We start from the raw sequence: 15,152 nt of genomic DNA, 5'->3' as shown, positions 1-15,152 counted from the left end.
AACAATTCATAAATAATTTTCATATTCCACCCTCAAAAACTGGAAGGACCCTTAGATATCCTCATACTCCACTCCGATCGATCATCTCTCTAAAACACATCCCTCTTCCAAACACTGGGTTTCCCCAAGACGTAAACCATCACCACTCTCTTACAATTTTTTTTTTTTTTTCCCTTCTCCTCCTCAACTTACATACACACAATTGTTAGGAGACATCCATCATATATACGCATTGTCAGAGATGCATATCAGATGTCAGACGTCTAAGTGCTACTCAGAGACAAGGACCCAACAGACGCCCTCCTCTTTATTTGGACCAATCGTGTATTGCTGACTAGACTTTAGCTACTAACAAAATAATAATCTCGTGTAATATGTAGGCTTGCATACAAAAAAAATAAAAATAAAAATAACAAATAAATAAAATGCAAGAAAAAAAACAAAAAAAACACAAAAGAAAATAAAAACCAGCCTAATATTTAAACAGTAATTAAATAGTGCACTCCAACACCAAGAAAAAATGAGTTTTTTGCTTTGTGAAATATATTGAAAGTCAAATTTTATATCGTGACGTATCAAAAATAATCAACTTTTTTCGCTATGTTTGTTTGTTTTTATTCAAGGGTTATAGAACTATATAACATCAGAATCTGCACTATCCCTTTATTTTTTCGCTAATAAACACAAAAATTGATACTCTATATTTGAGCTTTATTCAAATTTTGATAAAATTGTATATTTTTCATGTCACGTGATCCGATATAGTGTAATGGTTATCACCTCACGCTCTCACCGTGGAAATCGGGGTTCGATTCCCCGTGTCGGAGCTCTATCTTTTTTTTAAAATTATATATTATTCATTCATTTTTATTTGTAGTCGCAGAATTTGATTGTCTTGTTGCGAAATCTCTTCAGGAAATAGCTTGTTGTGTTGTAGTGTTGTCAAAGACAACAAAAAAAATAAGGTTTTGATATGGCGACAGTGTAAAAAAAAAAAAAGATGGGACAAAATTTATTTTGATATAAGGGGGGTTTACTAAAGAAAATACCAAAAGTAACTGGAAATTCGTTTTACCAAGCTGTTGTAATAACGTTCAAGGTTTCCACGATAATTAGTTAATTAGTATAATATAAATATCTGTAAAAAAATTTTTTTTTTTCATAAACTATCGATATAATTGAAGAATAAAATTTAACTTTTATCTCATGATATTAATTCTTCTATTTCTTTAACAAAAAATAAATAATAAAAATTAATAAAAACTTTAAATTTCCTTTCAACTTTGGTTTTCCTGCCAACCCAAAATATTTCCGCAAAGGTATCCACTAGACATTTTAAAAAATAGTATTTGAAACATGTGTGGGAAAATTTGTAAAAACAACTTGCGTTCCGAATCATTTATGGACCAGGGCTAGGGCCAGGGCTAGGGCTAAGTAAATATATATTCATAGTAATATTCATATATATAAAAATTACACCTTACCAGAAAAAGTCCCTTTATTTTATTTTCAAACTGGTCTTTTCCAGAACTGAAAGTCATTCCAATAGTATAAAATGTTTCAAATTGTTTATTCCTAAAGAATTTGCATTGTTTGTTTGTTTGTTTGTTTTTATTCAAGGGTTATAGAACTATATAAGATCAGCATCTGCGCTATCCTTTTATTGTCTGACTATGTGACTTGCCGGTTTTCATTTGTACCTTTTTAGTACTGGTGGTTTCAATTCTGTGCGTCTCCGGTAGCCCGGAAGATGGGCCCTGATGCCAGCTTACGAGGAACAGGGAGAACCAGTCTGTCGGTCCCAAAACCTTCCCAACCCATTTCCACTTATCTTCACGGACGCCCATGTATTTCTTAATCTCTTCCGCCAGAGATACGACCCGCAATCACCTGCAGGCTATTTAGACTGTACGGACGAGTCGGCATTCCTGTAACCAGGGTAGCCTATGGTTTTCAGTATAGGTGTATACTCCCGTACACATCCTCAGGAAAAGGGGGTATTCTGGGAATCGAACCCAGTATCTTCCGCTTTCGAGCAAACGTGTTATCCTTTACACCATCCAGCCCTTTCCCAAAGAATTTGCAAGCTTTTACTAGACAAGCTTAATTTACAAATAAGAACAATCTAATGTTAATATTGGTTTACATTTTTAAGTTATTCCTTGTGGCCCAATGGCAAGGCGTTCGCCTACGATCATACAGGTTACACAGCGAAAGATTCCAGGTTCGACCCCTGGCAGGGAAGCTTATCTTTTTTTGCATCTTGCAATAGACTCTTACTTATGTTATTGTTTGGATGTTAGTTTTTGTTCAAGGGGTTGAGTAAGTATATCATTAGCATTAATGATAACTTTTTTTGTTTTTCATATAATTTTACTCTTTTTCACAATAAACTTTATATTTAACCTCAGCGGTTGCATCTCTAGCTTCTCGAAAATATCTCTTGCCTCTGAGAGACAGAAAGTAAATTATTGAAACCTATCTACCAAGCTTGATTTTACTATACTACTCATAAATTCTGTAAAATTTAAAGTATTCTAACATTTCTACTTTGGTGACAATTATGTAAAATTTAGAATTTTCAGGTATTGAAAAATTTAAATTTTAAATCACGTGGGCGTCTGGTGTAGTTGGCTATCACGTTCGCTTAGCATGCGAAAGGTCCCCGGTTCAACTCCGGTGTCGTCCAAGTCTAACTTTTTTTTGTATTTAATATACTTATTTTTTATTTTTTTTTAATTTTTATTTTTATTTTGGGTAAACGATATTTATGTAAAAAAGTTTTGTTTTTAAACTTACTATTTTATTCTAGTTTTTAATTTATTTCAATATTATGTTTATATTTTCTCCCCTTTTAGCATGAATATCTTACCGATCTAGTCGATCAATGGAAAGAGGGGAAGCACCAAGTTTAAAAAATTAAAAATAAAAAAAGGATTAGATTTACACTGTATTTATTTTAGAAAATAAAAAAAAAATTTACATAAACGATTTTCATGCCAATCATTAAAATGAGTAGAAAAAAAAAAGGATGTTGACGAAAGAGATAAAAAGATACTGATAATGGTTTATTATCGATAAAATTATAAGGATAGTAATTAAAAAAAAAAAGTTGCCTTATTATCGGCGGGATGCAAGTAAACTAGGGATTGTGCTCTTGGGTACTTTGCGCTCAAAAGCGTCAATCACCAAGAGATCGTCTTGGCTTGACGAGTATGCAGAGTGGGGAGATAAATCACGCGGTGATCTTGGCGTCGGGGTATTTGTTGATGAAGAAGCGGGTGAAGGGGTGTTGTGATGCTGGTGGGAATGCTGATGAGAAGACGTTTGGACTGATAAAGGTGACGATGGTGAAGATGGTGATGATAATGCAGAAAAAGAAGAAGAGGAAGAGGACGAGGAATTAGAAGTAGGAGAAGAAGATGATGAAAAAGAAGACCGATCAATTGGTTTTTCCAAAGACGGAATAGGTACCTCAGGAAGTAATGAGTATCCCGGGATAGAAGCATTAGAAAGCGCGTCTGATTGGTTTTTGACGAGGACTGCAGGCACCTCAATATTGAGGATGCAGCTTGAAGAAAACTCAGCACAAATAACCACAGTGTAGTCGCGCATGGTAAAACAGGAGCGGTAACTGGGGATTAATGCGTGCTGATGGGATGTAGGCATGACCATGGGGATTGCAAATGAAGCATCATAGACCTGGCGAGAGGAGTTGTGGGAAACCGGGACTGGGGTCTGTGGCCACTGGAACCCACAAGAAGTATTCATTTGAGTAACAATATAAGTCTGAAAGACTTCCTTGAATCCTGGAGGCAGGTGAGAGTTTGTGGAATCTTTTGAGGCATTGAGCGAAAGACCCTTTGCTGGGTCGATGACATCGCTAAAGCGAGATTCTATTTGTAAATTGCGGACGGCACCAAAGTTCGTGGGCAATGTTTTAAAGGAAGTTTCGTTGGAGTATACTGTGCGGGCTTTGAGGTAAACTGAGAGCCTGCGGATGGGTGGTGGTGGGGTATTTGGGGCTGATTTACTTGGATAGAATTTGATGGAGAGGGGCAGCATGGTAACGGTTTTTGTGGAAAGAGGCAGGATGGGGAAATGATCAAAAGTCAGCTGGGCCACACCCAGGGGTTTCTTAGACGAGGATAGTTTCCCTGAGCGTTTTGTGACCTCAACAAAGGATTTGAAGGGAATAGCTGGTGGAACTAAGTCTTCTGGTGCAACGGCATACGAGGGAGAAATGTTGATGTAAATGTGGGTTGAAGCATATGCCACGGGCTCACCAGTTTTGGGGCTAAACCGTTTGAGAACAGCAGTTAATTTGTAGGTGATGCGAGCTGCATTGTTGGGCATGTCGCTTGCTGGGACTGGGTATTCGGGAGGATGTGCGAGGGTTGGTGGGACTCGCAGATGGTAATCGCCAACAGTGTGGCCATGATCCTCAATGTCACGACAAGCAGTTGAGGATTGGATCTCTGGGATTTCTATGGAAAATGGGAATGAGTATAGAAAGCCTGCACGGAGCAGAGTATCTGGGGGGAGGTTTGTAATATCTTGAACGCGGAGTTTCATATGACGCCTCAGAATGTGTTCATGAGTCCAGCTTACGCGGGAAGTGACTTCTTCACCCTCAAGAGTAATTGTGAGAGATGAGACATGGAGTTTGTCATTTGGAGCAACCTGGAGTGTTCCGAGAATGATTTCACCATTTTCAAAGGGTTTTGTGAGTGGAGAGTTGAGCAGAATGCGGAGGGCATGTGGGGGTTTATTTTTGACTGTCAATGGCTCAACTGTAAATTCACTGCCGTACTCTGGTGGAGGAGCATCTGGTCTGGTATCGTTACGGGTCATGGCCAAGTAGTAATTGGAGTAGTCGTCGATGCTAGAGGATGTTGATGATGTTGCCGATGATGAGTATGATCTGGGGGGTGCTGGGGGCCTGTTCAGTGCTAGCATGTGTGGGGAAACAGGAGCAGAGAATTGAGAGTTGTCTGAGGAAGAAGATTCCGTTGATACGGATGCCAATGATGGAGACCGTGGGCCCTGGGGGCAAGTCCAGGAAGCTGATGGTGGCTGTTGAAGTGGTATTCTATTTGAGTTTATGGCATGGTTATTTGTGGTTGCAGATCGTGATGATGATGAAGAAGCAGAGGAGGTATGCTGGTGGTTTAGTGGGGTTGTATGTGCCATTTTATTTTTTTGAAAAAAAAAAAAACACTATTAATGATAATTTTTTTTTATATATATATGATATTGATAAAAAAGAAGTTGATTTATTTAACTAAAGATTAGAAAAAGAAGAAGAGAAAAAAGGAAGAATTAAATATAATCCGGAACCTGGAAAGACGAGAGTTTTTATATATTGCACCTGCGATATTTTATGGGCATTTTCGGTAGGGAGGGGATGTTTGGCTCGTGAGTCACTACTACTACTACTGAATACTATTACTACCGTGCAATTTTTTTTTTCCTCTTCACAAGCAAATCAGCAGCATTAAAAGAACCAGCAGTTGCTGCTGCAGTACTAAATACCCCATACAATCCACCGGAACCGGAGCTTTTCTTTTTTTTTTTTATAATAATAATAATTATATTGATTGAAAAAAAATTTTTTTTTTACATTCACGGGGATTTGCGATTTTTACAAAAAAAAAATAAAATAAAACAAGTCTTGGGGTTTTAATTTTAATTTTTATTTTCATTTTTATATTAATTTCCATTTTTATTTTTATTTTTATTTTTATTTTTATTTTTAATTTTTAAATAAATGTACAAATAATTCTATTTATTTGAATCTCTCAAGACTTTTGCAAGTGAACTTTTTTCGACACTCCAATGGCTTCACCCCGCAAATCCCGTCAATTGTTTATTATTAATTCCATGACCCGTCATCAATTCGTCGCCAACCAGGCACGTTGAAAAAAAAAAAAAAAAAATTTTTTTAAGCTTTTTTTTTTTTTTAGGATATGCGCCGATATCGCAATCTATTTTTTTTTTATCTGTCTGCTACACTATTATAATTAACAAAAGAAATGTGAAAAGAAAAATTTTTTCACCAGCACTCTCGTCTCTCCACCAGAACCTGTTTCACGGGTCTTTGCACGGGAAATAGTCTCCAATACTAAATAGACCTTGGAATTGAACTACCAAGTAATGATTTTCCTAAAGTTTCGGCAAATTGTAGAAAAAAATTTGCTCTCAGATTAATTTAAAAAAAAAAAAATTCTTTTAGGTCTAACCGGCAGGAACTTCTCTTTAATTTTCTTTTGAGTATCCACTATCCCCATAACTTACGTCCTACTAATGATATTTGATTTTTTTTTTTTTCTAAATCCCAGATCTTTCGTCATCTTTTTTTATTTTATTTTCAATTAATATTCTATTGACTCATATTCTATCGACTCATATTCTATCACTCAATTCTTTTCAAAAAAAAATTATTAATTAACTAATATAGAATTTTTTTTATTTTTATTTTTTTATTTTACACACACCGTTTTGTTTTGTCCCCCCAATAGCTTTCCAGATTTGGGCAAATTGCCTCAGCCGTGCTCACCAGCATCTTCTTCTTCAATTAACGGTGGTCATCCACACACACTCACGTTTTTCCTTCTGTCTATTAATTATTTATAAATAAAGCTTACTCAACATCCACCTTCTTTAACCAATCTCAAACAAAAACTTCATAACTTATTTTACCGGTAAAACAAAAAAAAAAGGTTTCCTATTCACAGATCAAAAGTCTTATGGCTTTTGACTTGTCATAAGGTTTGTCACAAAGAATGAAAACCAGCCTTTTTTCTAAGGCTTTTCCAATTCGCATGCATAGTAACATATGTATATGACTCAATCCTCAAGTATCACAATGGAATGAACAAGCCACGCCCAACTGGATATTGTGGCTGGGTTTTTCTTTGAAAATTATAATAACGTATTACAAACATGATATACTAGATGGTTATACAAACAAATTTTACGCTTTTCTTTTTTTTTTCCCTCTATACTCAATTCGTTAATTGGACCAAAATGTCGCCATTGCTTAAAATGATGATGATGATGATAATAATAATAATAAATAATAGACTTCCCTTTTTCTTCCTCCATAATTTTCAACTTACGGTGATAATAATCCCTTCTTCTTCGTTACCGAGTTTACCGTCAATATCCACAATGCCCTCCAAGACATTTCTTTCCTGACTTTTAGAGTAACAACGTATACACACTAATAAGCTGTTTTATCACAGTCATACATACATAGAACCTTCTAGAGAGTGTATTCATAATATGGGGAAATTAAAATCTAAAAAAAATATATATAGTTTTAACAACGGTCTTACAACAATAACAAAAGCAATATTACATTTTGATCAAACCCCATAAGTTTTTTTTTTGTTGTTGTTGTCGCTATCGCATGCTTTTCAAAGATCTTTTCTCACTGTTAACAAGGGAAAAAAATCAACTTTTTTTTTTTTAAAAAAAAAAACTTAACATATTTGCCATTTAATTGAAGTAAAATTGTTTGGTAAAAGAGGGGAAATACCTGGTATGACTAACCTATTTCAATTAGAAGCCGTCTTTGTCTTTAAAAAAAAAAGGAAAGAAACAGAAGATCATGGAACAACATGATTGATCTTGAGCTTATTTATCACTATCATTATCAATAAGATTATTCTCTAACCAAAATTAGTCGATAAAAACTATTACAGGATAAAGCAAAATGTTAACCATAATCTAATGTCAGATCAATTGTCAATATTGGACCCAAAATGGTACTCATTAAACAGTACTTTTGTTTTTTAAATTACTCTCAACTGGTCCAAAAACAAAAAAATATCAATTGATTAATACTTACTTTCAATTTTGTAAAAAAAAAAAGTAAATATAAGAAATCACCGTAAACGTCTTTCTATCACACTAATAACCCTTTTGAAACATTCCGTTGTTTCCTCCAAAAAAAACAATGATTTCAAACTTCTTTCATAAATACTTTTTACATGGAAATATGACTAATCCGGATAATTAAACTTATTTTACAACAAAATAAAAGAATTATAGAATTAAAGAAAAAAAAATAGTTGACAATAGAATATAATTAGTAAAACCAGTCAGTCATACTTGCATGATAATTGTCCAAATGTTTTCAATCATATTCTTATCTTATTTTTTTTTAAGTTTTTGTCATTTTATCAAAAAATTTTTAAATATGCAATTCCCCAAATCAATCATCTATTGGTGGATATCAAAAGCTTCTCCACTATCATCTCTAAAATCTGAATCAGTAAAAAAAGAAGTCATGCGAAATACATTTTGGAATGAACTAGATATTCAATTGATCTCACTGGTCATATAAAGAGTCAGATACTTCTTTTAAATTCTATTTTAATCAATGGATTATAAATTATGCAAATTACTCAAAAGAATCAAAAAAATAAATGATAAATTACTAGCTCATAATCAATAATATTTGTTGGAAATACCTGGTTTTACTATCCGAGTACTTTTCAAGTCCAATTCAATCGAGTAAAGATATTTACAATTAATTTAATAATTGTTCGATTACCATTTACATAGAAAAAAATCTATTTCAAATAGCAAAAATGTAAAGTTATTTTACAATATATACATGATAAATATAAAAATACCAAACGAAATACCATTTTACTTGATATAAAGTAAATAAAATACTTTTTCATAGCAAGATAATCTCCAGTGATCTATAAAAATATCAATTTACATTTAAATACATTAAATATTTACTTTAGTTTTTACTTTTCTTTCTTATTTCAAATTTTTTATTCAAAGAAATAAAAGCAATTGATATGACCGAATAGAAAACTTTTAGTCGTCATATTCCTAGACAAGTAAAATGTACCTACCTTTCAATTTTAAGATTTTTTGTTTTCTGTTTCTTTTTTTTTAATATCGTAATATTTCAATTTTTAATTAATTTAAATTTCGCATATACCATTAAGTAAAACCGATTCCACTTTTACTTGGTCAATCAGTTCAATTATTTAAATTTTTACTTATTTCATTTTAATTGATTACTCTTCCTATAGTTTAATTCAAAACAACATCTACCAAGTCCGGGATTCGGAGACAAAAACCGTTTTTAATGTTTTTTTACATGACTTTTTCTTTTTTTTTTCATTTCGGGATAACTCTTTCTGTATTTCACCTTTCCCCGTCTCGAATATATCACTTCTACTTTAATTTTATGAGTCAATGATCTTTTCATAGTGTAGGTAGTGCAAAAAAAAAAAACAACAACAACAGCCAAAATTATTCACATATTTTTTTGTAATTGGCAAAATATTTGTTTCTAAGTTGTATTATAAATACACACGGCACTATAATTGAACTCTTCAATCCTCTAATGTAAAGGTAGTCTAAAAGAAGAGGGCAGTACCAAAATGTTAAAAGTGAATTACTCTTTCTAAAAATATAGTCATTTGTTATTTCTAAAATATATTTTATTTCTGTATTTTCTATTTTTTTTTAAAAAAATAAAAAAAAAAAACCCATCCCTTTGAAAAGATTGAGTCATAAACTTCAAATCGTTTACTTGAAAAAGGAAAACAAATTTCCAACCTATGATTGGTTGATAAATAATATCACAACTGTTAAAAAAATACCGTTGCATTTAATAAACTTTAAAAAAAAAGGGGGGCCTTCTAGTAGTTAAATATTGCATTTACCAAGTATGGAACTTTAAAAATAATTAAACATTAGCCGATTGTGACAATATCAACAACTTGAAGGACAACAGCTTCTCCACAAACAATCATAATGACATAGATCTCTACTTAAATGATTGACGTTATTAGTACAAATCATGGGCAAATAATGTTCGTGTGTAGGTTTGTTGATTATTCATTCCTAGGTGTTTTTTTTTCTTAGTTGGAGTAAATTTAGTCAATAATGCTTGGATTTTTATATTAATTTGCTTTTCAGATAAATATAATTTAGCAAATAAATATAACAATCTCAAGCCATCAAGATCAACAAATAATTACTATTCAAATCAATTCATATTAGAATTAAGGCATCTTCATCTACTTAAAGGCATTGGTACCATCTACACTTCTAATCAAATACCTAGTATACTGTTACAATATTTCTATTAAAAATTGCCATTAATATAAATAATGAATATAATGAAAACGTTATCATATAACTAATAAGCTTGATCACTTGATATACTCCTTCATGGTTTATCATATATTCAGAGTTGGTAAATCTTCTTGTCGTTTTAGTGAAATAGAGTTGAATGTTTGAAATTTTGGAAATTTTTAATATTTGAAAGTGTTGCCCTAATTAGGGCTAAATATTTCTTCCTCATATAGTAATAAACTGAACTATTCAGCATGGTATATATTTCAGTCCCTCTTGAGTTTTCAGAGTCCAGATGTATATTTGTAACAATCTAATAAAGTTGTAACAAGCGGTGAAATTTTTTTTGGTAACGGATCTCAACTTAATGTAATTGAAAACCCTAGCCCAGAAACCCGGTAAGAGGGAGAGAAAAAATTTCTCCTGAATGTTGTAACAGCTAGGAGCACGCGCTGTGACACACTCTCACAGTCCTCCCCCCCTCCGACTCTTTTTTTTTTTTTCCTCTCTTTTCCGACTCCTTCATACTTCCTCTTCCCCCCAGCGCAGGCCAGTTCGTTCAACACCAGCCTTCTACAGGAGTATACATTCAAAAATGGTTGTCGGCAAGAACAAGAGATTGAGCAAAGGAAAGAAGGGTATTAAGAAGAAAGTCATCGACCCCTTCACCCGCAAGGAATGGTACAACATCAAGGCTCCTTCTACCTTTGAGAAGCGTGATGTCGGTAAGACCCTGGTCAACCGCTCCACTGGTTTGAAGAACGCCAATGACGAGCTTAAGGGCCGTATCATTGACGTCTCTCTTGCTGACCTCCAGGGTCAGGAGGACCACTCTTTCCGCCGCATCAAGCTTCGCGTTGATGAGGTCCAGGGCAAGAACCTTCTCACCAACTTCCACGGTCTTGACTTTTCCAGTGATAAGTTGAGATCTTTTGTCCGCAAGTGGCAAACTCTCATTGAGGCCAACGTTACCGTCAAGACCTCTGACGACTACTACCTCCGCATTTTCGCCATTGCTTTCACCAAGCGTGCTTCTAACCAAGTCAAGAGAACTTGCTACGCTCAGTCTTCGCAAATCCGTGCCATCAGAAAGAAGATGTCTGAGATTATGGTCAGAGAGGCTTCCAACGTTACCCTTGCTCAGCTCACTTCCAAGCTCATCCCTGAGGTTATTGGCCGTGAGATTGAGAAGGCTACTGGCAGCATCTTCCCCCTCCAAAACGTTCACATCCGCAAGGTCAAGCTCCTCAAGCAGCCTAAGTTCGATCTTGGTGCTCTTCTTGCCCTTCACGGCGAGTCCCTCAAGGACGACAGCGGCAAGAAGGTCGCTACTGAGTTTAAGGAGGTTGTTCTTGAGTCCGTCTAAACTTGATGTTTTAACGTATATACAAAAAAAAATGGAAATTGTCGTTTGAAATCTATTCCCTCTTTTACTTTTTTTTAATTTAGAATGTGTTAATGTTTTGTGGTTGATTGAAGATTTTTCTCTCTAGTCCTGTTTTTGCAGATGTTTGACTAATTTTCAGTAGATGTAATACTTTGCTAAGCATTAGTAATTAGCTTGTCAAATGGCCATTTGTAGAAGTTTTATGCGGGTGATGAGCTTATCAAAGTAAGTGCTATTTAGCTTTCATAATTTGGATACTGAGCTTTAAGAGGGATACGGCTTTTTCAAATTTCTTCAGGAGGGTGTTTTAAAAAACAAAAAAAACAAATCTATTAATTATAATTGATTAGGTCTCAATAGACACATTTTTATTTTATATACTAATACTACACTCAAAAATTAATAAAAACTCAAAAATTATAAACCAAAATGAACCAAACTATCAAGAAACTTATTTCTTGGGCTCGCCATCAGCTCCAATCAGAGTTTCATCACTCTTCTTAGGACCATCGCCAACCTTGGTAAAGTAAACACGTGAAACACCAGCGCTCAAGACCTCAAGCCATCTTTGCTCAAAGCCCTCGGGAAGTGAAGCAGCGATTTCGGTGGAATTCCAGCCTTCAGCATTTGCGAGTGCAGAACGGATAGGACCAATGACCTTTTCTGCATTTTCCTCCAAAAAGTAAATAACACAGTTTGGACCAGCATCAAAAGTGTAGGCAGCAACGGTCTTGCCAGCATGCTTGTTAATTTCTTCAACAGTGCGAATGGCAGCACGCGAGGTGTCATTAAGGTAGAAAATGGGTGGGTATGAATCGAGGCAGACGGCATGGAACTGGTTGGAATCACGCATAGTCAACTCAGCAAAGGACTCAAAGTCCTTGTCGACAATGGCCTTTTTCATAGCCTCGTAGCGTTCAGGAACAACTGTCTCAATGCGTTCCTTAAAGAGAGAAGAAGTAGCAACAGTGGTCTGCATGCCAGAGGTCGAAGACACGTCCTTCTTGTTGGCGTTGGCAACAAGAATAAGAGCACGCATATCGGGCCAGTGCTCGCGGGGGGCAACACTCACAGCCTTAGAGTCGGAGCCATCTTCCTTAACGCCCATGTCCCAGGCAACGTAGCCGCCAAAGAGCGATCTGCAAGCGGATCCAGAGCCTTGGCGAGCCAGAACGGAAAGCTCCTCAGGGGTTTGAGGAAGCTCGTAGAGACCAGCAACAGAAGATACAAGAGCAGCAAAACCAGCAGCAGAAGAAGCAAGACCGGCTGCGGTAGGGAAGTTGTTCTCAGAAATAATGTGGAGCTTGTAGGTGCTCAAGGGGATAATCTTTTTCTTCTCAGTAGTAAGCTTCTCCTCGTATTCAATACGGAGCTTACGAAGTTCGCGCACACAAGTGGAGAGACGAGCGCTCTTGTCAATGTCTTCTTCAGTACCGTTGAGCCACAAGCGGTCCTTGGTAAAAGAGGAGCTGGTGGCAGCAGTGGTGATAGCTCTAAGATCAGACTGGTCGAGAGTCACAGAGACAGAGCTATTAGTGGGTAAGTTCAAAGAAATATTGCGCTTGCCCCAATACTTGAGGGTAGCAATATTGACTGGAGCGGTGGAAGTGTAGGAGTAGATTTCGGCCATGGCTGATGATGAATGCAAATAGGGGATAGGATGTTGAAGAAAATATATCAAGGGTTGGAGTGAAAAAAAAAGACAACAAAGACTAATTCCAGGGTAGGGAACGAAGCAGCACACACTACTAGACGGTGATGGATCGAGATTAGATATAGAGGAGAGTATAAAAAAAAACAAAAGGGGGAAATATACAAATTTCTTTGAAGAACAGCTCTTCCTTTTATACTTTTTGTCCCCTTGAAGTTGATGAGAAATTTGACAATGGGTGCTATCTGTTTACTGCTCGTAAGGGCTTTTCTGGACTTGTCAAACATCTAATCGTGAAAAATTTCGAGAAAAAGCCACGCACCGATACGTCCCAGAAAAAACGTGCATTCAATGATGAATTTTGAAGAAAAGCAAGTGGCATCACATTGAAAAATACTCAATTGTTAAACTGTAAAGGTTTGAAAAACATTTCGTCAAAATTTCAAAGAACCAAAGGAAAAAAAAAAATATTTTTCTCAGGCTTGGAGCAGATAAATAAAAGGTGCTTGGTGGTCCATGGCGGTTACTTCAATGATCGACTCAACAAACCATACAACCAGCGCAAGACAACCAGTGCTTTGCGCCGCAACACCATTTCAAATTTACAATGACCGAACAACCAGCAATCCCATTAACAATGTTTGGGATCGTGAACCCGAGAGTTTAAAGGGAGCTAACAAGTCAACTCGTGACTTTTACTTTTCCTCCTGCCAGTGGACTCCAGATGGATCGTCATTGTTAGCAACAAGTTCCGATAATACAGCACGTATTTTTGTAGCACCACCAGATCTGCTTTCTGATCTCGACAATCCATCTAGCACAGCTAAAGATTTACTTCCTTATTCAAGACTTCAATTTCCCTCAGCCCCAACAGCCACTGCCATCTACCCGGGATTTCAGATCTCGGAGTTTGCACCTGCGCTGGTGCTTGTATCTACCGAAGACCACCCCATCAAACTGTACAATGTACATTCACAAGAGTGCGTAGCAAGCTATCCGCTATTTAATCCACACCGCGATATTTATGATAATGCTTTGGCCCTCGAGTTTACTGGAGCTGCAGGCTCCAACGACACATTTCTTGCTGGAACTCGAGGCCAGCGTGGCCGTGTTGATATGTTTAGTTTACTGAGGCCAGGTGCAAGCACAGAAACTACTCGTCCACTGACCTCAGCCCATGTCCCAGACTCCATGGCTGCAGGATATCGGCGAGCCATTGTTTCGGCTATAGCCACTCAGCCTTGTCAAAACAATTCATTAGTTGCTGCTGTCGGATTTTACCAGGGCGGTACAGAGCGAACAGCCAAAAGTTCTGCAGTTGCATTGTATGATTTCCGTGTGGACAGTGTTAATGCACGATGTACAATTTTGTCCCCACCGTTATCGTCTTCAGGGGAATACAGCTGGACAAAACAAACTAGTGGAACAACCAGCCTTTTGTGGAGTCCTGAACCGGGCTCTGACAATTTACTATACCAAGTGTTAAGGGGCGGCTATTCACGTGTGATTGTACGCGACACTAGAATGGATTTAGGCGAAGTAGGCCAGCTGAGTGACCCAGCCCTCGAAACACTTAGCACTGTACAGCGACTAGGTGTTGACTGGGTGCCGAGTCTCCACGGTAGATCCGCATTTGATCTGTATGCAGGAACTTCCACTGGATCTGTTTATGTTTACAAAGACCCTTTTGAGTCGTTGGCGGGTCGGCTCAATCAAATATCCGAATTGGGGGGAGGCTCAGTGACCAATCCACAGGTCGAAACGATGAAAATGACCAATGACTCGCGCACTAGTGTGTGTGACGTTTCATGGAATCCACAAGTAACGCAAAACGGCGTCGAGGTTATTGCGACATGCTGTGGTACACGCAAATCTACTGATGAAGAAGATGAGGACCTGAATTTCCCTGAAACTGGAATTAAAATCTGGGCCCTTTTCAAGTAATATATTTTTTATTATTTTTATTATTATTTATATTTAATACATTACCACTTATTA

General features: G+C 36.4%; 4 protein-coding genes across 4 annotated transcripts; 2 read left to right on the top strand and 2 right to left on the bottom strand.

Moving 5' to 3' along the window:
• Window positions 1–3,120: 3,120 nt before the first annotated feature.
• SAPINGB_P003653 (uncharacterized protein) lies at window positions 3,121–5,193 on the bottom strand (the record flags this gene model as incomplete). Its single annotated transcript, XM_031998369.1, has 1 exon — window positions 3,121–5,193. One exon carries the CDS (start codon window positions 5,191–5,193, stop codon window positions 3,121–3,123), a length of 2,073 nt encoding a protein of 690 aa, XP_031854260.1.
• Window positions 5,194–10,711: 5,518 nt separating this feature from the next.
• On the top strand, window positions 10,712–11,482 carry SAPINGB_P003652 (40S ribosomal protein eS1; the record flags this gene model as incomplete). Its single annotated transcript, XM_031998368.1, has 1 exon — window positions 10,712–11,482. One exon carries the CDS (start codon window positions 10,712–10,714, stop codon window positions 11,480–11,482), a length of 771 nt encoding a protein of 256 aa, XP_031854259.1.
• A 472-nt stretch (window positions 11,483–11,954) lies between these two features.
• SAPINGB_P003651 (uncharacterized protein) lies at window positions 11,955–13,133 on the bottom strand (the record flags this gene model as incomplete). The annotated part of the gene is made up of 1 exon (XM_031998367.1): window positions 11,955–13,133. One exon carries the CDS (start codon window positions 13,131–13,133, stop codon window positions 11,955–11,957), a length of 1,179 nt encoding a protein of 392 aa, XP_031854258.1.
• A 552-nt stretch (window positions 13,134–13,685) lies between these two features.
• On the top strand, window positions 13,686–15,098 carry SAPINGB_P003650 (uncharacterized protein; the record flags this gene model as incomplete). The annotated part of the gene is made up of 1 exon (XM_031998366.1): window positions 13,686–15,098. The coding sequence occupies one exon, from the start codon at window positions 13,686–13,688 to the stop codon at window positions 15,096–15,098; it is 1,413 nt and encodes a 470-aa protein (XP_031854257.1).
• Between the last annotated feature and the right edge of the window lie 54 nt (window positions 15,099–15,152).

The sequence above is a fragment of the Magnusiomyces paraingens genome (genome assembly GCF_902498895.1).
Source record: "Magnusiomyces paraingens strain CBS 517.90 genome assembly, contig: contig3, whole genome shotgun sequence".
NCBI classification, from domain to species: domain Eukaryota; kingdom Fungi; phylum Ascomycota; class Dipodascomycetes; order Dipodascales; family Dipodascaceae; genus Magnusiomyces; species Magnusiomyces paraingens.
The sequence above is the reverse complement of the archived record's forward strand: the minus strand, read 5'-3'. Positions and strand labels throughout refer to the sequence as shown.